General features: G+C 42.3%; 1 protein-coding gene across 5 annotated transcripts in view; it reads left to right on the forward strand.

Moving 5' to 3' along the window:
- Positions 1 to 4286: 4286 nt before the first annotated feature.
- Csnk2a1 (casein kinase 2 alpha 1) overlaps positions 4287 to 25591 on the forward strand; it is a 48771-nt gene continuing 27466 nt past the window's right edge. Inside the window, exons 1-3 of one of the 5 annotated variants that reach the window (XM_075962490.1) lie at positions 4314 to 4440; positions 21716 to 21869; positions 23334 to 23543. In XM_075962490.1, coding sequence (XP_075818605.1) covers positions 23443 to 23543 — 101 coding nt within the window. In that variant the 5' untranslated portion in view covers positions 4314 to 4440; positions 21716 to 21869; positions 23334 to 23442. Of the gene's footprint in view, positions 4654 to 21005; positions 21189 to 21715; positions 21870 to 23333; positions 23544 to 25591 lie in introns of all 5 variants that reach the window. The other 4 variants (XM_075962489.1, XM_075962487.1, XM_075962488.1 and 1 more) reach the window with 4 other exon arrangements.

Genomic DNA, 25591 nt, shown 5'->3' on the forward strand with positions numbered 1-25591 from the left:
CTTATTTACTGGAGAAGCCAGATTGAGGAGAACCAATATTCAGACCACAGTAGCAGCCATTTTTCAGATGTGTAGAGAAGGGTACAGAGGAACATTCAGCTTGCTGACTACAGACACAGAGTGAGCCCACACAAAACCATGCAATAAAGCAAAGAGCTGTCCCAAGGTAAATCCGTAAACTGCGGAGGCAGCAAACAAATGGATGGTGTCATTTAAGTCACTGTGCTTTTCGTTAGCTTGCTAAGCAGCAGAAATCTGATATCAGGGTCACAGTACAGAAATGAGCTCTAATGACCGAGGCTAGAAGGCTGTGATCTCCCTCAGTTTCCACATTGGTACAATGGGACAGTTTTCATTCTACCTTGTCTTATTATATGAGGATTAAACATGAAAAAGAGCATTCTGCATACAACATGAGGCAAGCAATTTCGACTTCTTTTTAAAAATATGCATGAGTGTTTTACTTGTATGTATGTTTATGTGCCACAGAGGGCATAGGGTCTCCTGGAACTGGAATAACAGATGGTTATGAGACACCATGTGGGCACTGGAAATTGGATTCAGGCCCTTTGAAGGAACAAGTACTCTTAGTCCCTAAGTCACATCTCCAGCCCCTCATTTTTTTCTTTTTATGTGTTTGTGTGTGGATGCCTGTGCATGTGTGCTTATGCTTGTTTATACAGGTCATAGGTCAACCGCAGGCATTGCTTGTCAGGCAGCACCTTGGTTTTGGGACGGTGTTTTTACTTGGCCTGGTATTCACCATTTAGGTTAGGCTGGCTGGTCTTTAGGCCTCAGGGCTCCACCTGCCTTTGCCTGCTCAGTGCTGGCAATACAAGTCTGTGTTACCACATCTTTTGGACTTTTTCCCCCTCTTGGTTCTTAGGATTAAACTCAGATCCTCATATTTGGGAGGTATATGCTTTCCCTACTCTGCTAGGTCTGCAGCCCTCTTTTCCCTCCTTTCACGGTTCTTTCCAGGCGTTGCTATGACAATTGCCAATTGTCAAGGCACTGGAGAGTGTACCATTTAGTATGCAGATGAGATCGTAATGAAGTTGGAGGTAGTCTGGCAGTAACCCTGGCAGCCCTGTTGGATCCAATGATTTCAACCAGTCTACCTGAGGAGAATCTTCTGGCTTCTGGCATCCTTGTCCTCAGAGGTAAACAGGATCCAGCAAGCAGAAATCCTGGTAAGGGGGTCTGGTGGGATGGCTCAGCCAGTCAAAGCACTGCTGCCAAGCCTGGCAACCTGGGTTCCATCTCCAGACCCTATACAGAGGAGGGGAAAAGCAGACTCCTCCAAATTGTTCTCAATCCCCACATGCATACACACACACACACACACACACACACACACACGCTTTTTTGTTTGTTTGTTTTTTTGTTGTTGTTTTTTGAGACAAGGTTTCTCTGTATAACAGTCCTAGCTTCCTTGGAACTATCTCTTGTAGGCAACACTAGCCTCGAACTCACAGAGATCTGCCTGCCTGTACCTCCCAAATGCTGAGATTAAAGGCATGAGCCACTATCACCAGCTAAATTTTTTAAAAAAAAGGAAAGAGAAAAGAAAAAAAATCAATCCTGATGGTTGAGCCTGTAGTGGCTTCAGACTCAGATCTAAGCACTTGGGAGGTTAAGGCATAAGAATTGTCAAGGGTTTGATCCAGCCTGGGCTAAAAGTGTGATAAGATGTTTTTGAAAAAAGTGGGGGGGGGAGCTGGAGAGATGACTCAGAGGTTTAGAGCACTTGCTACTTTTGCAGAGGACTCAGGTTTGGTGACTCACAACTGACTGTAACTGTCTGTCCACTCTGGCCTTTGTAGTCACCTGTACAAACATAAACACAGTGCACATACACATGTATACACACATATGCACACCCAATACAATAGATACATAAATAAAAACTCAGGCCATCTATGCACTGCTCAGATCGACACTGTCATCAGAGAGGCAGATGTGCTAAGCCCAAGACCTCCATTTCACTCAAAGGCACGGCTTCCTTGAAACGGCCAGTGTCCTGACCACTCTTCTCCCATATTCTCTACTCCTTTCTTCCTTGGTTATAAGTGTTTCCGAACCTAGGCCGACTTCAAATGCAGCAAGCTCTTTTCTGCCTTGGGACCTCTGTACCTGTTTTTCCCTTCCTAGAGTGAGCTTCTGTGCTGCTGGATACTTTAGAACCACTTACCATTTTCATTCATAACACTTAGGCTATCTAAAGCTCTAAATCTACTCACAGCTCCTTGTTGTCCTTCATAGCATCTGTCTGTCTGTCTATTTCTCTATCTATCTATATCTTCTATCTATCCATTCATCTACTATCTATCTCATCTATCTATCTATCTATCTATCTATCTATCTATCTATCTATTATCTATCTATCTATCTATTTATCTATCTATCTATCTATCTATCTATCTTCTATCATCTGAGACAGGATCTGATGTAGCGCTGGTCTCAAACTCACTAATCCCAAGTCCTGGGGTTGCAATTAAGGGTCACCAGATTCAGTTTATGCAGACTGTGGGAATTGAACTGAGAGCTTAGAACATGCTAGGCAAACACTGTACCAACGGCGCTACATCCCAGATACAGCTCTCTGGTTTGTTTGTGACTGGTCTCACGAACTCCAGGCTGGCCTCAAACTCCTGATCTTCCTGCCTCTACCTCTCCAGTGCGGTCACTACAGACATGCATCACCATGCCCAGCTGGGTAACCTTGAGATCATCTTGTTTGATCACCTCAGTTCACAGATGGGAAAACTGGGGCCCAGGGGAGAGAATGGTTTTAGATTGCAGACACCCAGATAATTGTGGATGCTCAGGCAACTGGGATCAAACATCACAGGCCTGTCTGGGAGAGGCCCATGAAAGGTAACTGACAGCTCTCTAAAGCCGTCGGTACATATCTGCAAGCCACCTTCATTCTTTCATGGTGGGGGCAGGAGAGTCTCCTTGGGAGCAGAGGTGCCCGTCAGCTGACACACTGTGAAAGGAGGGTTGCAGAGGGTGGAAAGCATAGCCCTGGAACACACAGTTATTCTGAGGCAGCTAGGGAGAATGGCTGCTACAGAAATAACCCAGCCTCCTCACCCTTGTTCCAGCCCTCACACCTCTGCCCCACCAGAGGCGAGGCTAATAATCAATAGCGTGCAGCAGCTCTCGCAGACAGACACACCAGCTTCTTGTCTGCTAGGGGGCTCCCAGTCTGATGGAGGAGGTCAGCTAGGGACCTCAGACTGCTACGCGACGGCACCTGGGTTTGGGAACTCAAGGAGAGCAGTTCCTCAGAAGAGAAACCCCCTGAATGAATTTGACCTATGCATACAAGTTCTCCAGTCCACAAGGTAATTGTAGCACAGTTCAAAGAGAGGGAGCCAACAATGCCAAGTTCCGGCAGTTTTCAGTCTTAGTAAGTGGGACATCAGGAATTTTACAGAAGGTAAGAGACTAAAAGGAAGGGGTTTGAGCAAATTTTTTTGGGGGGTGGGCGATATTGAATATAAGCCGAGTGTTAGTGCACAAGAGAGAATTTTGAGACTCCCCACAGGAGTATTTTGAGCAAAAGGAGAACATACTCTGGTATGCATAGCAGAAAGAGCCCCGCGCCTGTTTGGAGAAGGAAAAGCGTGCAAACAGAGTGAGGATGAGGGTGGATTGAAAGGCAGACAACCCTATAGTGGTCCAAGTAGGCAGCTCTGGGTAGGATTCCATAGATGGAACCGGGCCTTCTTCTCTAGAGCTATTACTAGCTTTTCCTAGATTACAGAACTGTAGAACCTAGAGTCACGCCACCTACGGTACCCAACTTTCGTTAGTCTAAACTCTTAAGTTTGAAGGGGAAAAAAGTGCTGCTGGAAACCAAAACCTAGACCAGGGGTCCAGGCAGGACAGACTTCAGTTCCCAGGATGCTTCACTCTACAGTACGGAAGGTCGCGCATGCTTCTTTGCAGAAAGGAAGGGCCTCGTCGGCTAGTGGCTCTCTCGCTAGGCGTAGTGCGGGAAACCTAACGAAACGCCATCTTCGGCTGGGTCAATCCAACCGTTTGTATGCTTGATGGGACGCTCATAGTTTGCCTAGCCACCTATTACAGGTTCTAACTAAAATGCACCTCTCTGTTAGAATTCGCACTATTAAGTTTTACGATCAGAATTCCAATTCAGCTCCGCAGGCTCACCCCGAACGCTCTCAGATGACACTGAACTAGCCAGCAAGGCTGCAGGGAGCCTACGAGGGCGGGGCGGCTCCGCCCTTTCCGGCTCCGCCTTGCCGCTGGTTGGGAGGGGGCTTCCGCTTCCGGCATTGGAGGCTGTAGCCTCGCTCTGGTCCCTGCGGCTGGCGGCCGAGCCGTGTGTCTCCTCCTCCGCCGCCGCCATATTGTCTGTGTGAGGAGAGGGGAGCGCGGCTAGTGCCGCTGCCGCTTCCACCACAGGTACCTAGGGAGCCGCTGGCCGAGGTCATCGGGGCGCGCGGGTGAGCCCAGGCCCAGGCAGCAGGGCGAGGTCGTCCTGCACGCTCTCCGCCCAGGCGGCCTGTCGCCTTCCCCTGCCCCCCTCGCCGCACACAGCAGCCGAGGCCCCTGCAGTCCATCCCGGACTCTCGCCGCCGTCCCGGAGTGCGCAGAGCGAGGCGGAGGGATCGGCCGGTGCGAGGGTGGGGAGCTGGTTGTCAGACTCCGGCTTCTTGCAGGAGGGAGGCTGGACTGGGCGGAGACTAAGGGACAACTTGGAGGTGGGGGGCGCGCGCGGGTGCTGGGGAGGCGCACGGAGGGATGGGGCCTGCTGGGCAGAGTGGCACGGATCCCTGCGCCGCGCGGGGCAGCGGGGAGAGGGCCCTTCCTGGGGTTCCTCTGGGCGGGGCTGAACTTCCTACCTGCAGACCCGGTGCCAGGTGGAGGGTGCTGGTGAGGAAGGGCGAGGGAAGCGCAAATTGGGGCCGACCGAGCGGATTTGGGCTTGAGGGCTCCTTGGAAGCCCGGGTGGAGGAGGAGAGGTAGTGGAAGAAAGAAGAAAGTTGGCTAAGAGTTTAGACATGTTAATGACCTTTTGAAAGAAGAGTACTTTCGAGTTTGTTTCTTTGATTTTTTTGCAGTTTTGGAACAGATCTAGATTAGGCCTGTAATGGGTGAAACTTCTGGAGTTTGTTTTGGGGAAGCAGGGTCAGAGTTGGGAGAATTGCTTCCTTGTCTTTGCTGTTGTGGGGGAATAATGCTTTCTGAAAAGGTGGCAGGTTATTTGGAGAACTGATTTCTCTTGTAACTGTTGAATTTTTTTGGAAAGGGCCTAGGGGAGAAAAAAAATGAAAACCAAAGTAGGGAGGGAAGTTTTTTTTTTGCCCCCCAAAACTTGGAGACCTCATTTCGTCAAATAACTGGCCATATAGGCCGGTGACAATGAAGTAAAACTTCCCTAAGGTTCTCAGATATCAGAACCAGTGACTTAGCTGTGTGACCTAACCTCTGGAGGCATTGTTTTTCTACTTGTTAAATGGTGGTATTTCCTAGTTTACAAGTTTATAAGTTTGTGTTAAGGAGTGTCTTAAGATAGTTTGTTTCAAGTGTTTGCTAGACTATGTAGCAAACATTAAGTGTTCAGTCCATATGACTTGTTATTAAAGGGGCTAGTTGATATGTTCAGAATTCCTCCCATCTAGGTACAGCTTATTGTTAGGCGTCACTTCAGCAATCATCTCTGTAGCTGGTTATAATTACTTAGTAGACCTGAGGCTGAAAGTCCAGGACAGACACTAACTTCTTCCCTATATGTCGTCTTGAAAAGTTCACCTGCTGCAGTCCTACCAGGGCAAGCTTGTCCTTCCTTGACTTTGAAATATTTGGCCTTAGTTTGTTATTGGAGGAGGATGTGTAACTTGAAGAAAGAAGGAAAGGGTTGGATATTTACTTAGATTGGTTTTATTAATAGTTGCAAAGTTAGGTTACTCTTTGGCAGCTTTTCCTTGACGCAAACTAAGCACACCATACCTGCTTTATTTTGGCTTTTATGGAAAACAAGAACAGAAAATCAAGTACTCAAGGGAGAAGGGAGATCATGGACCAGTTTCTGGGTTACCTGGAAGTTGGGACTTGACTGAACTAGGCAGTAACATTTCCATGATGAGGTTTTGATTCATCCACTCTGTTACTGTTTGCTTGCTTTTGTATTTTGTAGCCCAGGATGGTCTCGAGTCCACTTGCCTAAGCCTTCAAATATAAGGAATTACAGGTGTGATTACCACACCCAGCTTCTTGGTACTGGATTTGTCTCTGAACATAACATTTCGTATGTGTGTGTGTGTGTATACATTCATGTGTATGCTTTTTGTCTGTAGGTGAACATGGAGGCCAGGTGTCTTACTCAGTTGCTCTCTGCCTTTTTAAGTTATTAAACCTTTTCTTTGTTTTGTTTTGTTTTAAAGATCTGTGTCTGGACTATTGGGTGGTGGTGGTGGTGGCTCACACCTTTAATCTCAGCACTCAGGAGGCAGAGGCAGGCAGATATCTGATTTTGAGGCCAACCTAGTTTATAGATCAAGCTCCAGGACAGTCAGGGCTACACGGAGAAGCCCTGTCTAGAAAAACAAAAAGAAAAAAAATTCTTTGTCTGTGTGGGGATATGTGTGTGCACATGAGTGCAGGTAGCCAAGGAGGCCAGAATGGGCTGGAAGTTCTGGAGCTGGAATTACAGGCAGTTATGAGTTGCCCAGTATGGGTGGTGGGAACTGAACTTCCATCCTCTACAAAAACAAATCTCATTCATTTAAAAAAATTTTTTTTTTCTTTTCCTTTTTCCGACATGGGGTTTCACTGTAGCTTTGGAGCCTGTCCTGGAACTAGCTCTTGTAGACCAGGCTGACCTCGAACTCACAGAGATCCGCCTGCCTCTGCCTTCCAAGTGCTGGGATTTAAGGTGTGCTCCACCACTGCCCAGCTAAGCAATACTCATTCTTAGCTACTAGGCTAGCTCTTCAACCCCTCTACCTTATTTTACTTTCTCATTTGTTTGGTTTTTGTTTTTCGATACAGGGCTTTTCTGTGTCACTCTGGCTATAGACTAGGCTGGCCTCGAACTTAGAGATCCATTTGCCTCTGACTGGTATTAAAGGTGTGGACCACCACCCAGCATTTTAGCATTCATTTTCTTTTCCTGAGACAATATCTCACTAAATCTGGAATTCCATGATTTAGCTCAATGAGCCGTCCAGCCAGCACCAGAGATGCTCTTGTTCCTACCTCCCACCTATGCTAGGATTTCTGCACCTGACTTTTTATGTTGATGCTCAGGATTGAATTTAGGTCTTTGTTTACCCCCTTAGCACCAACTCGGGCCTGACCATAACATTTTTACATCTTACAGTCATTTAAAGACAAGGAAGACTTTTCTTAGAAATAGATTTAAGCCAGGTAGGTGGTGGTACACCCCTTTAATCCCAGCACTTGGGTGGCAGGGGCAGGCAGATCTCTGAATTTGAGTCCTTTCTGGTCTACAGAGTGAGTTCCAGGACAGCCAGAGCTACATAGAGAAATCATTCTGTCTTGAAAAACAAATGATACCTTACCTGTGTGTGTCTATCTACACAGTCTGTAAATACATTGTTATGTAGTAGAAAAGAACTTTGCAGGTGTAGTTAATGTTAAGACTCTCTGAAAGATTTTATTTTAAATTATATGTATGTGGGTTCTGATGGAGGCCAGAAAAAAGGTGTTGAGTCCCTGGAGTTGGAGTTACGGGCAGTTGTAATCTGTGCTGGTGGGGGTGCGAGGAATGAAACTCAGGGCCTTTGGAAGAGCAGCACTTCCCCTTACCCATTGAGCCATCTCTCTAGCCCCCAAAATCTTAAAATAGAAAATTAACCTGGATCCTGGCTTAGTCACAGATTGATTACATGAGCACTTAGAATCAGAGTACCTTTTCATCTGGATTAGATTGGTGGATGGGGCAATCAGACAGATTAAAGCATGAGAGGGACTCGGTTAGGTGCATTTAGAGAAGGCTGCAAAGAGAATATGAGAAGGCATGTGGGTACCCTCTAGTATCTGATAGCAAGGGAATGAAGACCACAGTCCTACAACCACGAGGAACTGAATGCCAATATCTAAAAGAACTTAGAACTGGATTCCTCTCCAGAGTTCTCAGCAAGTAAAACAGTTTTGTAGATAACTTGATTTTGGCCTTGAGACCCTAAACTAGCCAGGCTCACCCAATTTATAACCCATAGAAAACTTAAGATAATAAATTTGTGGTGATATAAGTCACTACATTGATGGTACTATGGTAGCAGAACACTAGAATAGATTTTGGTACCAGGAGTAGGGTGTACTGTTAACCTAAACATAGAAGTGCCAGTGGGTGGAGGCTGGAAGAATTTTGAAGAATGTGGTAGAAAAGACCTAGAACAGATTGTTAGTAGGAATGGGATGCTAATGACTTTACTAGTGAAGTCTGAGATAGGAGTGAGTTACACGTTACAGCAAATGGAACAGAAATTGTATCTTGCGCCATGGAAGGCAGAGCTTATAAGTTTATTTGCAAATAAACTTAGGTGTTTTTTTGTTGTGTTTTTTAACTTAGATGTCCTAGCAAAATGATGAAGGTGAAGCTTGCTTTAATTGTGAATATCTTTGTAAGGGAGTGGACTCCCCCCCCCGTGAAATTAAAGAAAGCCCCATTGCATTCTTGATAACTTTATGCCCAAAGGAACGATGCTAATGTCCGTTGAAAGAAGTAGGAAAAAAATTAGCCGGACAGTGGTGGCACATGCCTTTAATCCCAGCACTTAGGAGGCAGAGGCAGGTGGATCTCTGTGAGTTCGAGACCAGCCTGGTCTACAAGAGCTAGAGCTAGTTCCAGGACAGGCTCCAAAGCCACAGAGAAACCCTGTCTTGAAAAACAAAACAAAACAAAAACAAAAAAGATGTATTTTTAGCTTCAAAATTCTGGCAAAAAAACCCAAATACAGAAAGACAATTATCACATGTACTCACTCATAGGTGGTTTTTAAACATAAAGCAGAGACACTAAGAGAGACATAGATCTAATCTACATGAGAAGTAGAAAAAAGACAAGATCTCCTGAGTAAATTGGGAGCATGGGGACCTGGGGGGAGGGGAGAGACAGGGAGGGGAGTAGAGAAAAATGTAGAGCTCAATAAATATCAATTTAAAAAAAAGAAAAAAGAAGTAGGAAAAATTAAAGACGATTGTTGCATATAGAGGACGTGAGCATGCTTAAACCCCTGTCTCTTAAGACCAAGAGCCTAGAGGATTGAAACAAAGCAGCAGAGAATTTTCTTTGGGCAAGAAATGGAGTGGACTTTGGCATCACTTTGGGTGTATTTCTTATGTTTGTATTCCAAATGTTTTAGTTAACACTGTAGCCCAGAACATCTTATACCTAAATTAAATGATGATATTTTGTTGTTGATTTTGTTTTGAGGTAGGATTTTGCCATGTATGCCTTCTTAACCTGAAGCTCACTAGACCAGGCTGGCTTGGAAGGAATTTGTTGACTATTCTCTTGTCTTTGCTTCCCAAATGCTGACATTACAGTTGTATGCCACTACTCCTAGCTGAGATTTAGGTTTTTTTTTTTTAACCTGAAAGCATTAGATGAGACTTTTGGACTTTGTCTTGATGCTATAGTGGTTGGAGACCTTTGGGAATTTTAACTTGGTATAGGATGAATGTATTTTGTGGGAGAATGTAAATCTTTGGAGGCTGTAGGATGAACTATAGTGGACAATGACCCCACTAAAATGTTGGTACCCTAATCCCTAGAATATTATGTGGCAGAAAGACTATTTAGGGCAGTGGTTTTCAGTCTTCCTAATGCTGCAACCTTTTAATACAGTTCCTCATGTTGTGGTGACCCCTAACCATAAAATTATTTCATTGCTGCTTCATAGCTATAATTTTGCTACTGTTATGAATGATAATGTAAATATGTGATACATGATTCCTCTGAAAGGGTTGTTCAATCCCCAAAGGGAATACAACCCACAGGTTGAGAACTGCTGATGTAGGGAATTTTAAGGGACTCAAAGGATTACTCTTTGTTTTTTCCCCCCTCTGGAGATTTAGTCTAAGCACCGTTTCCCCTAAAAAGCAAAGAACCTGCTTCTGGATGGGGCAGTCCATGCCCTTAATCCCAGTATTCCAAAAGCAGATACAAGTGAGTCTGAGTATAAGGTCAGCCAGGACTACATAGTGAGATTTTTTTTTTTAAGCAGAGAACTTTGGGTGGAGTTAGAGATTCCATCCTACCATTCTGGGAGCTGGCAACAGGGAAACTATGAATACAGCAAGCAGCTTTGTGCAAAAAAGAGAGCTCCAGCTGACAGCCAGCCGTCAGAGGAGCCAGTTCTCCAGTCCAGCAACCATAGGAAATTAAGTCAACAACCTGAATGAGCAGGGAGCAGATTCCTCCCAGAGCTTCCAGCCAGAAAAATGGCTCCTTGATACTTTGGGTGTGACTTAGTTGGCCACTCAACAAGATCCAATTAAGCCCGCTCTGCTTCTGATTTACTGAAACTGGTGTAATTTATGTTGCTTTTTTTCTTGTTTCTGGTAATTTGTTACAGCAACAATAGAAAACTTTACACTGACTTTTGCTAGGTTTATTTCAGAATGTTGAGTTAATTGTTTTCTAGAGAACAAAAGCAGCAAAGATTATTCCTAGAATAATGTATAGAGTAGCACTTATGCCTTGAGCTTGATATTTAAAATATGTGTGAGTGTGTTGCCTGCATGTATGTCTAATGTCCATAGGGACCAAAAGAGGGTATTCGTTCCTCTGGAATTGGAGAGAATTCAAGATGGTTGTATGCTTCCATGCAGGGACCGAAAATTGAACTGGAGTCCTTTTAACCTAAGTGCTCTTAACAGCCGAGACATCTCTCAAGCCCTTAATGTTTAAATATTTTGTTCCTGTCCTCAGATGCAATATGAAGGGCCTAGATAACCTGCTAAAGTGCTGGATCTAGTGCTGAATCACTGTGGCAGCGTCAGGGACGTTGGCAGGGTCTATTCTCTTACAGTGCAGCTTACTCAAAGATATTACTTATTTCTGTCTGTCATTGTCATTTGAGGTTAGATTTAGCAATCATATCTACAAAATGATTTTTTCTTTTTGTGAAAGGATCTCGTTTTGTAGCCCACGCTTTCCTAGAACTTACAGCAATTCCTTGCCTCAGCCTTCCAAGTACTGGTATTACATGTAGCGTCCACTGTGCTCTGCTTGACTTTGTTCTTTTAATAGTGTCCTTAGGTTGGAATCAGAAGATTTGGACTAACTAAACATTAGAGTATGAAGGAAGTAAGACCATTTCTTTCATTGAAATACAGTTGACAAATTAACATTTCAGGGTATAATGGACTTTTGAAATTCTCTGCTCAAGTTTGGTTTTTAGACTTTGCAATAAGGAAAATTATCCTCTAAAGGGCAACCAGGATGACTCTAGAGTTGTCTAAAAGATCCTGGTCAAGACTCTAGTCGTGGCATTGAACCTGTATTCTTTTTTTTTTTTTTGATGTCAATTATCTTTTTTTTTTAAATCTTTTTTTTTTATTGAGAAAATGAGAAAAACTGTATTCTTGAGCACCCTAAAATACCTGGGATTATAGTTAGTTCTCTCTGCTTGCTTCTTCATTGAGTCATTGTGAGGATTAGTTGAAAGACAGTACCTAGCTCAGAAAATGTCCCCAACATATTAACTGTTTATAACATGTATAGTAACTTTACAACTTGTATAAAAATATATAATTGCAGAAACCTACATCTGATGAGGTTTGCCATTTAATTTGCTAAGGGCTCAGCATTTTCAGACAATAATTAATTATGCTTGTAATACCTGATTTAAAATTACGAACCAGGCATAATGCTACACACCTTAATCCCAGTACTTGGGAAGCTGAGGCTAGTGGATCTCTGAGTTCAAGGCCATTTTGGTCTACACAGTAAGTTCCAGAAACAGCCATTCCAGAATGGTGCATTCTTTTAATCCCAGTACTTGGGAGGAAGGGGAAGGCGGATCTCAGTGAATTCCAGGACAGCCAGAGCTGCTTCACGAGAAACTCTGTGTTAAGCCTCGCCTCGTTCCCCGCCCCCAATTCAGTAAGTAGCTGAGGATGACCTTGAGTTTCTGCTCTTAGTCCCTTGACCTTCCAAGTGCTGAAATTATAGGCGTGAATATTTTACAATTTCTATATGTCACATGTCAAATGCCCCCACTTCATCTATTCTTTTAACACTGGTCTTAGTTCTTTTGGTTTTTGTTGTTGTTTGTTATTGTTTGTTTTTTGTTTGGTTTTTCGAGACAGGGTTTCTCTGTAGCTTTGGAGCCTGTCCTAGAGCTAGCTCTTGTAGACCGGGCTGGCCTCGAACTCACAGAGATCCATCTGCCTCTGCCTCCTGAGTGCTGGGATTAAAGGCGTGGGCCACCAGCGCCAGGTTCTGAGTTGTTTTTTATTAGCTGAAACATTTTAGTCTGTTTAGAAAAGTGAACAGTTGGAATTTTTTCCCACAGAAAAGAAACAATTGATAATTTCTAGCCAATATTTAAGTATTTTGTTACAGATCAGAATCCAGCAGTTGTTGACCAAACATGTTATAGAAATCAAGGATTGAGCCTTTTTAAAAGTTTGAGGGAATAGATAATTACATCACAAGATAAAGCTAGGAGTGGTGTTCTATTGTTTCTGCAAATTTTGTGTCTTTTAGCCTTAGATTTAAAAAAAAAACCTACTTAGCAACAGTTGCTATGGTGGGTGAGCGCCTTTTAATTATGATGATGTTTTCTTACATGAGAAAAATACTGTTATCTGAAAATTTTAGGATTGAGTATATGGTTAGAGGATTTTTTTTCATAATTTGTATATGTCAGATCTCAAATACCTTTTGTCTGTTCTTTTAACTCTGAGTCTTGTGAATTTTTCTGAGTGATTTTTATTAACTGAAACATTTTAGTCTTAGAAAGGTGAGCACTTGGAATTTTTTTTAGTTATGATTAATGCTCTAATGGGCATTTCTCAATTTAGCTATCTTACTAATGCACTATGAATTTTAAGAAAATCACCCACTTAAAAATGAATGGACAGGGCTGGAGAGATGGCTCCACAGTTAAGAAAAGTGGCTGTGCTTCTCAGAGGGCCTGAGTTCAATTCCTAGCACCCACATGGTGGCTCACAACCGTCTGTAACTTCAGCTCCAAGTCATCTGATGCCTTCTTCTGGCCTCTGTGAACAGAAGATAAGAAGCTATGATGGTGTATGCCTTTGAGATAGAGGCAATCTGTGTGTGTGTGTGTGTGTGTATATATATAAAATACAGTATATATTTGCATACTATGTACCTGCAATTCCATAGTGTGTCCTGTCTCAAGAAAAGATACTCCCTCTGAAATGGAGAGGGGATAATTTTAGAAAATTGTGTCATTTTTGTATTAAAAAGTATAAAGTGGCCATTTGGATTAGTCAGGAGATTTCTCGGGCACACCCGACGAAATTCAGCAGCCCCTGAGTGCTTGCTATACTTCTGGCAGGTACTATACCAAGGACCCCCAGATACCGTTGCTCTCAACTTCACAATTGGCTGGCATTTTATCATAATAAATACACTGTATCTCAGCTTAGTAGCTTTTTGTGGTACCCTGAGGATCTTACTCTGTGCCCCGGGGTAATTTCTAAGACAGCGGTAGGAACTGGATGGGAGAGAATGGAATTTAGAATTCGTTGAAGTTGTTAGGGGGTAGGAGGACTAGGAGGCTAGTAGGAAGAACTCTGCTCTTGGAAAGTTGAGGATCAAACCTCACAGTCTCTCAAGCCTTGTTTTTTGTTTGTTTGTTTGTTTGTTTGTTTGTGTTGTTTCAACCTCTACAGCTGGAGTAATAGCTACGTGGGATGATTTACTTAACTGTTCTTCAGTTTCTTCATCTGTAAAATGGGGTTAGTACTTTACATCTCAGAATATTCTGAATTGTGAAGATTATTAATGAAATCACCAGCTAATAATATATCATGTCAATGCTGGTGTTGCTATTTTTTTATTCTTGATTTTGATTTTCTGATGCCAAACGTTCTTACTTTCTAAAGAGACTCTTGACTTGTACATCTTGGGTTTGGTGTGGCCTGCTGGGTGAGTGAGACACTGAGTTGTTGCTTAGGTGTGGATCAGTATATAAGTCACACCCAGTGTAGTTTTTTTTAGTTTTTCGAGACAGGGTTTCTCTGTAGCTTTGGAGTCTGTCCTGGCACTAGCTCTTGTAGACCAGGCTGGTCTCGAACTCACAGAGATCCGCCTGCCTCTGCCTCCCATAAATTGTGAATAGGGAGAGAGTTGGACAGTCCTGTGAGACAGTGTTGAGATAGTCCCTACCTCACTCTATAGCCCAGACTAATCTGGTACTCACTTATGTTAGCCCAGACTGACTTTGAACTTGACAAACCTCCTGTCTCAGTCTCCCCACTGCTAGGATTATAAGTATGAGCTCTTTTCTGTTTCTGTAGAAATTATATGATTTGTTACAAATGGGGATGAACTCGTGTATGTGTCTGTCTGTCAATGTCTCTGTGTATAGAGGTTAGAGGATAACTTTCCACAGTCAGTTTTTTCTTTGTACCCTGTGAATCCTTGAGATTGAAGTCAACAGCCATTTGGCTGGCCTGATAGAATCTTTGTTTACAAGTGCTTTTGTTTGTTTGCTTATTTTTTTTAAATGTTTATTTATTTAATTATTGTGTATACAATATTCTGTCTGTGTGTATGCCTGCAGGCCAGAAGAGGGCACCAGACCCCATTAACAGAGGGTTGTGAGCCACCGTGTGGTTGCTGGGAACTGAACTCAGGACCTTTGGTAGAGCAGGCAATGCTCTTAACCTCTGAGCCATCTCTCCAGCCCTGTTTGCTTATTTTTAAGATGTGGTCTCACTGTAACTCTCTGACTGTCCTGGAACTTGCTAGTAAACCAGGGTGGCCTTGAACTTGTAGGGACCCTCCTGCCTCTGTCACTTAAATACAAGGATTACAGGCCCATATCACCATGCCTGATATAAATCATAAACTCTCTCATTTATTTTTGTGTTTTGCCCTTTTGGGGTTGGGATTTTTTTGAGATAGGGCCGTAGCTGTGTAGCCAGGGTTGGACTTTAATTTAAGGCGATCCTTCTGTCTGAGTCTCCTGCATGCTGAGATTACAGGGGTAAACCATAACACACAGTGAAAAGTACGTTTTTTTTTTTTTTTTTTTTTTTTTTTTGGTGTGTGTTGCTGTGGGTTGAGCCTAAGTCCTTGGACATGCTATGTAAGTGCTCATAACTGAACTGTAACCCCAATCTCGACTCTTTTGTCTCTTTTCCTTTACTGGAGGTTGAACCTGTGGTACTGCACATTCTAGACAAGCACTCTTTCTTGTCCTCTTCCTTTAAAAAACAAAGCCTGGTAATCAAAACAGTAAATTTTCAAGCATGTTGAGTATAAGTTAAAACTTGATTCGGGAAATAACCAGGCCAGCTTAAAGATAAACAATTATATTTTTACTTATTATAAGGGGAAACTCACGCCACAGAAATGGGAAGTCTAAGTTCCACTGTGTCCTGTGGGAATCACACAGAGAGAGCCAGCACTTGGTCCCTCCCAGTTTTTCTTACTGGGCTCCAGGTAGCCACACCTTAACTAGGTTCCACTTCTTAAAGGTGATTGGTTAACAAAGCTTCGCCCATCAATGTTGGGTCTTTTTTTCCCCCTGTGTAATTTAGTTGGAGATTATTTATTTTCATTATTTACTTCTGTTCGTCCGTCTTTCTGACAAGTTTTCCTCCCAGAATGTTGCACTTCACACTTTGAATATACTGAAGAATTTTCAGATATCATTCTTAAGGACTTAACTATCCACCAGCAGCTACCTATGTTTTCCTGTAGTTAGCATGTAGTTGTGCTCCTGGTTTTTGTTTTAATTTTTTACAGCCATCTTATAAACCAGTTTCTTAAAACATGTCCTAAGGTGACCTTCATACATCTTTAAAGCAAAGACTTTGTTTTTAAGGCCCCTCAGACAGCCACTCCATCTACACCTCAAGACAGTAGTTTTAGTTTGTTTTGTTTTGCTTTGTTTGTTTGTTTTTGAGACGATCTCACCACGTATCCCTGGTTGGTCTAAAACTCACTATTAGACCTGGCTGGCCTTGTACTCCCAGAGATCTGCCTGCCTCTGCCTCCAGAGTGCTGAGATTAAAGGTGTGTACCACTACACCCAACATGGCAGTGTTTTTGTTAGCTGTTAAAAAATCAGTTTGCACCTATTACTTAGGCAGAGGCAGGTGAATCTGAGGTCAAAGCCAGCCTGGTTTACCTAAAGAGCACCAGACCAGCCAGGGCTACATAGTAAGACCCTGTCTTTTTGTTTGTTTTTAATTTTAGTCATTTTCTTCCTTCCTTATTTGTTGTGCATTGTTGTTTTGCCTGTGTAAGGGTATCAGGTCTCCCGGAACCGTTACAGATGGTTGTGAGCTGCCCTGTGGATGTTGGGAATTGAACCTGGGTCCTCTGGAAGAATAGTCAGTGCTCTTAACCACTGGGCTATCTCTCCAGCCCCGTTTGTTTTTGTTTTTAAAAAAGGTCTTTTTGCAGAATTTAAAGACCTGGTATTGAATTTAGTAAAAAGAACCTATTTAGGTCCTGAATCCTAAATAGACTTGGGTTCAATTCTATTTTTTATTTAGTACTCCTGTAATGGGGGGAGGGATAACAGGCTATTTACCTCTGAACCTGAGAGTTTGCATCTTATGCCACACCTATTTTAAGAGACATCCAAATGGTAGCAGGAATTATTGCAGATGTAAATGTTGAGTTCCACTTTAGATGGTTTTAGGTCTCAAAGTTTCTGTCCGCACGTTCCAAAGAATGGTGGCCAGTGAGATTAAGCTTCACACTAAGACTCATTTTGCCTCTGTTGTCTGATCAAAAAATAAAATACACAGTTAATGACTTTTCTGCCTGTTAAGTTTTTAGGGTAGAGTTATGATAACAAAATAACTTGTTTTTTTTTTTATTTAAATGTTTCACTTTGGAAGACATCCTACTGTTGCTGTGTCATTTATTTAACATTGGTACTAGTTTTCTGGTGTAAGGTGGAAAAATAAAATTTACACAAAGGACTTCAAATGTTGGTGTTTTTGTTTTGTCATTTTTTATAAGTTTGTTTTAGGTTAGAAATACTTTTGAAGAGCCTGGGCAGTTTGGATGCTCACTTTACTAGACGTGGATGGAGGTGGGTGGTCCTTGGACTTCCCACAGGGCAGGGAACCCTGATTGCTCTTTGAGCTGACAAGAGAGGGGGACTTGATTGGAGGAAGGGGGAGGGAAATGGGAGGCGGTGGCGGGGAAGAGACAGAAATCTTTAATAAATAAATAAATAAAGGGGAAAAAAGAAATACTTTTGCATTGCCTTTTAAAGCATTAATGCTGTATATTTTTTGGTAGGAATAAAAGCAGAGGGCCCATTTGTGTAGTAGAATTGTCATCTAAAGATAATGCCCAATGGGTTCCTCCTTCAGTAAGGTGTATTATTGTGACCCTTTATGGAATTAGATCTTACTTTGTAGTCCTGACTGTGGAACTTGTGATCTTCCTCTTGAGTGGTTGCATACAGGTATATGTTATCATGCCCAGCTTTAAAGTGATTTTTTTCTTTTCTTTTTTCTTTTTTAATTTATTTAGTTTTGTGCACATTGGTGTGCCAGTCTCTGATTCCCTGGAACTGAGTTATAGACAGTTGTGAGCTGCCATGTGGGTGCTGGGAATGTTTGAGCCTGGGTCCACCTAGAAAGGCAGCCAGTGCTCTTAACCACTGAGCCATCTCATCAGCCCAGTAATTTTTTTTTAGGAAGGTATGGCGCGTATCAGACTAGTCCTTATGCAAGAGTTCTATCACTGAGCTATATCCACAGCTATTATAAATATTATATTTCAAAACCAGACCCTTAGTATGGCCAAATATATTTACTGTTTTTTTTTTTTTTTTTTTTTTTTTTTTTTGCTTTTTCGAGACAGGGTTTCTCTGTAACTATGGAGCCTGTCCTGGAACTAGCTCTGTAGACCAGGCTGGTCTCGAACTCACAGAGATCCGCCTGCCTCTACCTCCCGAGTGCTGGGATTAAAGGCGTGCGCCACCACCGCCCGGCTATTTACTGTTTTTTTTTTTTTTCTCTTCCACTTATTTACTGTTTTGAACAGGAAGTTTTCTTAGTTGGTTGTGGCTCACACCTTTAACCCAGGCAGAAGGCAGGTGGATCTCTGATTTCAAGGCCAGCCTGATCTAAGGAGGCCTTTCAGGACAGGCTCCAAAGCTACACAGAGAAACCATGTCTCCAAGAGAAAGAAAGAGACAGAAGAAAGAAACTTTGGAATTTGAAGGTCAAAGAAAATATGGGAACTGTCAAAATTCTAATTGTTGGTCTTATTAATCCATTTTGTTATTGGGGGGTTTTGTTGCTTTTTAGATGGGATTACTCTGTAGCCCTGGCTGTCTTGGAATTTACTCTGTGTACAGGCTGACCTTGAACTCTGAGATCCACTTGCCTCTGCTATTGAAGTGCTGGGATTAAAGGGGTGCACCACTATCCAGTAATTTTATTAAGCTCTATTTTTTCCTCAATTTAATTCACCAGTATCTTTTTTTTAAAAAAATTATATTTTTCCATTGTGAGGAGGGGGGCACCTGGTGGTCCTCTTCTTCCATCATGTAGATTTTGGAAGTCAGACCCAGGTTATCAAGACTTGATGCTAAGTTTATTCACAAAGCCATCGTTAGAGCCCTATTTGTCTTTTGTGTATGTATGTGTTTGCACTGTATGGGCACACTTCTTTGCAGGTGCATGTGAGTGTGTGGGGGGCCTGACAATACTAAAGCATAAGCAGCACCTTTCAGATGTAGTACTGTAGATAAGAAATTCTGGTTTCAGGTGGTGGTAGTGGTGTACACCTTTAATCCCAGTACTCAGGAGGCAAAGGCAGGTGGAACTCTTGAGTTCGAGGCCAGCCAGAGGTACACAGTGAAACCCTGGCCTCATAAAGGACAACAAAACAAAAAACCAAAAGAAACAAATTGTGGTTTAAACTACGGATGGTGGCATGTGCTTGTAATTACAGAACTTAAGGAGCTGAAGCTGGACTGTAAGAAGTTCCGGGACAGCCTGGGGCTACCTACACAAGGCAAGCTGGAGCTACAGTGCAAGACCCTGTCAAAGAAGGGTTTCATGGAGATGTCTCAAGCAAGGGAGCTTAAGTTCAGATGCCCAGAATCAGATAAATGCCAGGCAGGAGTGACTGTCCACCTGTAATTCTAGCATTGGAAGGCAGAGCCAGGAAATTCCCCTGAGCAAGCTGGCTAGTGAAACTAGGTTTTGGGTAGAGACCTGACCTCCAAGAGTAAGGTGAAAGAACCTTGGAGGAAGATTTCTGACATCAACCTTAGGCCAAAAGTTATTTATGTAAGGTGCAGTGTGGTAGCTAGAGTAGTAGTCCTATTCATTTAGTACAATGCCAGTATTTTCTCTGTGTCTTGAGTTTTTAAAATTTCAGTAATTGAGTCTCTTAACAGGAAAGACCCAGTAATTTCTTAAAGTTGGATACTTGTTCTTTAAAAAAAATGAGGAAAAAAATAAAGTTAGCTTCTATTAAACTATTGTTGCCACCTGTCTAGTTCTGAATACTACTGTATCTTTTCTGAAGATACTTTGTAGATCATCCATCCAACTTGGATATCCTGTTGGAATATAGCTTAATGCCTATGTTACATTGTCTCCCACGGTTCTTGAAAGAATAAGTTGTGCTAAAATTATCAAATTGGACTGGAATTTAGGCTCATCAGTTGAGCACTTACTGCCCTCCAGAGGATGCAGGTTTGATTGCTGGTACTGTCCTGGCAGCTTGTACTCTAGTTCCAGGGGACCTGACCCTTTGCGTATGGTGCACATACATGTAGGGAAACATTCATACATAGAATAAAAATAAATATTTAAGAAAGTAATAAAGGGCTTGGGTGGTGGTTGTTCACTCCTTTAATTCCAGCACTCTGGAGGTAGGAGGCAGGCAGATCTCTGAGTTTGAGACCAACTAGTCTACAAAGTGAGTTCCAGGACAGCCAGGGCTGTTAAACAGAGAAACCCTGTCTCAAAATAATGGAGGGACCAGGTGTGTTAGTATATACATTTAATACACAAAGAGTCAGACAGGAAGATCCCTGTGAGTTCAAGGCCATCCTAATCTACACAGTAAGCTCCAGGACTATAATACAGAGATAGTCTCAAAATCATCATCATCATAAAGGGACTAGAGAGTTGGCTTAGCTGTTAAGAGCACTTATTCTTCCAGAAGACCCAGGTTTGATTCCCAGCACCCACATGGTGCCTCACAGCCATCTGTAACCTCAGGGGCTCCAGTGTTCTCTTCTGACCTCTGAGGGCACTATGCACACACATGCAGGCAAAACACTCATACACATAAAAAAATTTTTAAAGCTAATTTAAAAAAATCAAATTAACTCTTTAAATTTGAGGCAGGTCCTCACGGAACTTGTATTGGCCTCAAAGTCACTATGTAGCCAATGATTTTATTTATAGCCAGGTGTAGTAACCCACACCTTTATTCCCAGTACTTGTGGGCTAGAGATAGATGAATCTCTGGGTTTGAGGCTAACCTTGTCTATACAGTGAGTTCCAGGATGGCCAGGAAGTGACCCTGTCTCAAAAAGAAAACTAAAATAGAATTATTTTTATTTTATGCTTGTGTTGTTTGCATGTATGTATGTGCACCATGTGCATGTGGTGCCTGTGGAGGCCAGAAGAGGTGTTCAGATTCCCCCAGAACTGGAGGTCCACATGGTTGTGAGCACGTTAGATGGGTACTGGAAACCAAACCTGCGTCCTCTCTTAAGAATTTTTGTTTTGTTTTAATTTCTTTGGGTGTTTTGTCTGCATATATGTCTCTTCTCTGTACCACATACATACAGTGCCCCTGAGGTCAAAAGAGGACTTTGGAGTCCCTGAAACTGGAGCTACAGGTGGTTGGAAGTTGTCATGTGAATGCTGGGAATGGAACTTTTCAACCACCAAGCTATCATCTCTCCAGCCCCTGAACTCGAGCTTCCAATTGTCCTGCTTCTACCGCTCAGATAATGGGATTATAGGTGTAGGTAGGTGCCAGTAAACCTGACTTTGTGTGTTGCTGGTGCTGCTGAGTTTCGAATTTCCATCCCTGTGTGGAATCATTGAGACACATAGCAAGACATTCATTCCCTCCCTCCCTATATCTCTCTTCCTCTCTTTCTTTTCTTTCTCTCTCTCGACCTTGCTTGTCAGGTCTCCAGAGGCTACCTTAAAATAAGTTGAGATGTGATAAAACCTCCAGTACAGCTTTGTTTCTTCCCTCGATCTCCATAATCAGTCTCAGTTTCAGTGCCTTCAGAGTTCAGATTCTTACAGAGGGGATCACCTACTGGACTCCCTATCTTACAAGATAGGACTCTTAATCTTCAGGGACTGACAGTGGCCTTTCAGATTTGCTTATTTCCCTGGGTCCTATTTTCTTTCCACTTTTTAATTGTTCTTTTCTGACTCAGAAGACCAACAAGGAAGAACAGAATGTGCCTAGTATATTCAAAGCCCTGGGGTTTAACTCCTAAGACCACCCCTAATGCCACTTTTTTCTTTCTTATTTTAGGGGAGAGATTGCTTTTCGAGACATTTTCTCTGTATAGCTCTGGCTGTCATGGAACTACCTCTATAGACCAGGGTAACCTTAGACTTATCAGTGATCTGCCTGCCTCTGCTTCCAAGCGCTCCACCACACCATGCCAGTGCTGCTTTAAGAAAAGGCAAGTTTGTTTGACTAAGATTGGGTTTGTTAGCCGGGCGGTAGTAGCGCTTTTAATCCCAGCACTCGGGAGGCAGAGGCAGGCGGATCTCTGTGTATTTGAGGCCAGCCTGGTGTACAAGAGCTAGTTCCAGGATAGGCTCCAAAGCTACAGAGAAACCCTGTCTCGAAAAACGAAAAAAAAAAAAAAAAGATTGGGTTTGTTTCTTTTTCTTGTTTTGTGGTACCAGGAACTGAATTTAAGGTTTTGCAGATGGTGTGTAAGCTTTTTACTATACTATTATCCCAGCCCTTGTTTGACTGAATTTTGATTTTCTAATTTCCAAGACAAGCAAGTGCAATTGGACTTTCCCTGAATTTTCCACAGATGTGACTGGTTCTCTACAGCAGTGCTTAGTTAGGTACTTTCCTCACATAGTTGCTTTTTCTTTGAGTGTAGTCCTGCCTGAGGAGTTAATACAGTCTGACCACATTACTCAGACTTTTGTGTTTGTTTGTTTGTTTGTTTGTTTATTTGTTTGTTCAGTTTTTGGTTTTTCTGTGCATCCCTGGCTGTCCAGGAACTCACTCTGTAGACCAGATTAGCTTCAAACCTGGAGATCTGCCTGCTTGTCTCTCAAGTGCCAGGATCAAATGTTGTTTGTTGGATTCTACCATGTGGATCCTGGGGGGTTGAACTCAGGTCCCTAGGCTCTGTGACTGTCTCACTCTCGTGCCCCCCCCCCTCTCGCGCGTGTGTGTGTGTGTGTGTGTGTGTGTGTGTGTGTGTGTGTGTGTGTGTGTGTGTGTGTGATGGAAGGAACCCTGACCTCACATGGTAGGCAAGTGCTTTCAGTCCCTGTCCTGTGTTTGTGTGAGATAATGATGGAGCTTGAGTGAAGGTATTTTGTATACTAGGAAATATTTCATCAATGAACTCTACCCCCATCTCTCATAATTTCTTTTGATTAGTATTTAAATGTACTAAATAAAACTGTGGTATAAAAACCAGTTTCGCCTTTCACATTCCAGAATAATCTTTTGTTTCAAATACTAGGAAATTCAACAAAAATTACTTTAGTAGAACTATGTAATCCACCTTGTATAACTATCAGATTTTAGACCATTTCGAAGCTTCTAGTTTTCTTTTTTGTTGCCATGTTGAAAAGCAGGTGTCAGCTGGGCAGTGGTAGTGCACGCCTTTAATCCCAGCACTTGGGAGACAGAGGGAGGCAATCTCTGTGAGTTTGAGGCCAAAGTTCCAGTACAGCCAGGGCTATAACACAAAGAAACCCTGTCTCAAAAAACAAAAGAAAAAATCCTAACATTGCATATGGATTACAGGCTACTTTGTAGAATTTGGTTCAGATTAGCTGGGATATTAAGCATAGCATTATATTTGAGATTGTTATTATTAGTAAAATGGTTTTCCCCAAAAATACTTTGAAAAAAGTAATTTGTTGTTTTTACTTTTTTCCCCCAACAGTTTGAAGAAAATAGGTCTGAAACAAGGTCTTACCTACATCTGCCTCTGAACACAGTGACTGCCAGATCTTCAAACATCAAGTTCAGCATTGTCTGCCAACCTGTCTGACATGTCGGGACCCGTGCCAAGCAGGGCCAGAGTTTACACAGATGTTAACACGCACAGACCTCGAGAATACTGGGATTATGAGTCACATGTGGTGGAATGGGGGTAATTACTTCCATTTACTTCAATGCCATCACCCACAGTGCTGTATCTTGTAGATTTATGTTAGTAAGCCTTCCCTCCAAAGCACAAGGACAAAACCGAGCTTGCTTTCTTACATAAGTTTATTACACAGCAGTTTGGTGATTTGGCAAACTTAGTTTCTGGGTTTGTAGTCTAAAAGTCATTGTGATTACTTCTCTGGTTTATATATCTTGGGGATTATGGTACTAACAAAGACTTAGCTGTCAGCTTGCCTTCAAGCTTTAGCTACTATTCTGGAACCTTGGGAAGCTGAAACAGGTAGAATTCAAAGTTAGGACTTGCCTGGGCTTCTGAGTTAAAAGCTAGCATTGAAGATACTAGAGAGGTTTTTAAGTCCTTGAGAGACTTTAAAATCACCAAGCTTAATTACGTAAGGTCTTTTGGGGGGTCAGAGTTCTGTCCCATGGTGATAGTAAAGGATGAAACAGTTCTCTAGAAATAGAAACTTCTTTTAGATGAGAAGCAGGATTTACCTTTTATCCTTTCCATGATCCTAGTTATGTGCATCGTGGAATGCAGCCCATTTATCCTCCAGAGCTGTAGCTTACTTCAACAACCGTGTTTACTCTCAGAGTTACCCAGAAGAGGCTCATTTGAACATTTGCATTTCCTGTCTGAACATGGAGAGTTTTGTCACTTTTGTGATAAAAGCATTTTGATAGATTAAGTACAAAATAAAGCAATTTGAAAACTCATAGAGGTATAACTCAGCTAAATTTGAGAAGCTGAGACCAGATGACCTTGAATTGGAGGTCCAGGGCTATGCAGTAATACCTTGTTTTTTTGTTTTTGTTTTTTAAGTTAACTTCCATATATGATATTTTATATCTGATTCCATATGACTTTGTGTAGTCTGTAAGTGGTTAAAACTATCTCCCTAAACTGTCATAGGGTATGGTTTTCATTCTGGTATGCTGTGATATTTAACAGCAAGCAATTTTCCACATATAAGGAGACACTCTTGGATTAGAGATGGTGTTAAGAACCATGGTACAAACCGATAAGTGTTATCACTATTGATAATCTTAACAATTCTGTAATGTCATGGACTTTGAACTCAAGATATTACCTTTTTTTTACTCCTTCAAAACCAAATGCTCTTCCATAGCTCTGCTGAAATGGTACTACAGAGCCCTTTTGAGTGTTTACATGGTGCTGTTTGCTTGCTGTGTTAGTTCATATGCCCTTGTATAAGAGAACTCAATGAGTAGAAAGAGATCTGATAGTATTAACATTGTCCATTGTTCTTAGTTCTTTATGTCTCCTTTCATTCTCCTTTTTAACTGAGAAAATGAATGGCTGATAATCGTGCATACTGTATTATAGGAATAAGTAGAATTAGCCCCCCATCCCCTGTTACTTAACCATTAAACCTAGGGCCTTGTGGATTGTAGCAGGTACTCAACTGCTAGGTTATAGCTCCACTCTTTTTTTTCTTTTCTTTCTTTCATGACACAGGGACTCATGTAGCTCAGAATGGCCTCAAATTTGCTGTCTAACCAGGATGACATTGAACTTCTAATCTTTCTGCCTCTACTTCTCCGGAACTGAGGTTCAGTGTGCACTAGCATACCTTGGGTTATATGCATATCTATACATGATAGAATGTTAACTTTTTGATTTATTTTGGGGGGGGGGTTAAATATTACTATACTTGCTTAGTGGTGGTGGCTCACACCTTTATTCCCAGCACAGGAGAGGCAGAGGCAGATGGATCTCTGTAAATTTGAGGTCAGCCTGGTGCTTGCTTGGTCTGCAAAGCCAGTTCCAGGACAGCCAGAGCTATTACACAGAGAAACCCTGTCTCGAAAAAAAAAAAATTATTGAAATTACTTAAGCTTATTTAGTTGATGGGGAATTTGTATGTGCTACATGTGCCAAAGAACAATTTGGGAGTTTTGACCAGAGATTGGACTCGAGCCTTCTAGCAAGGGCCTTTACCATCTAAGCCAGCTTGCGAGCCCATATTTATTTGTTTTAAGGTTTACTTAATTGATATGTATAAATGT

Source organism: Microtus pennsylvanicus, chromosome 2, assembly GCF_037038515.1.
Source record: "Microtus pennsylvanicus isolate mMicPen1 chromosome 2, mMicPen1.hap1, whole genome shotgun sequence".
Classification (NCBI taxonomy): domain Eukaryota; kingdom Metazoa; phylum Chordata; class Mammalia; order Rodentia; family Cricetidae; genus Microtus; species Microtus pennsylvanicus.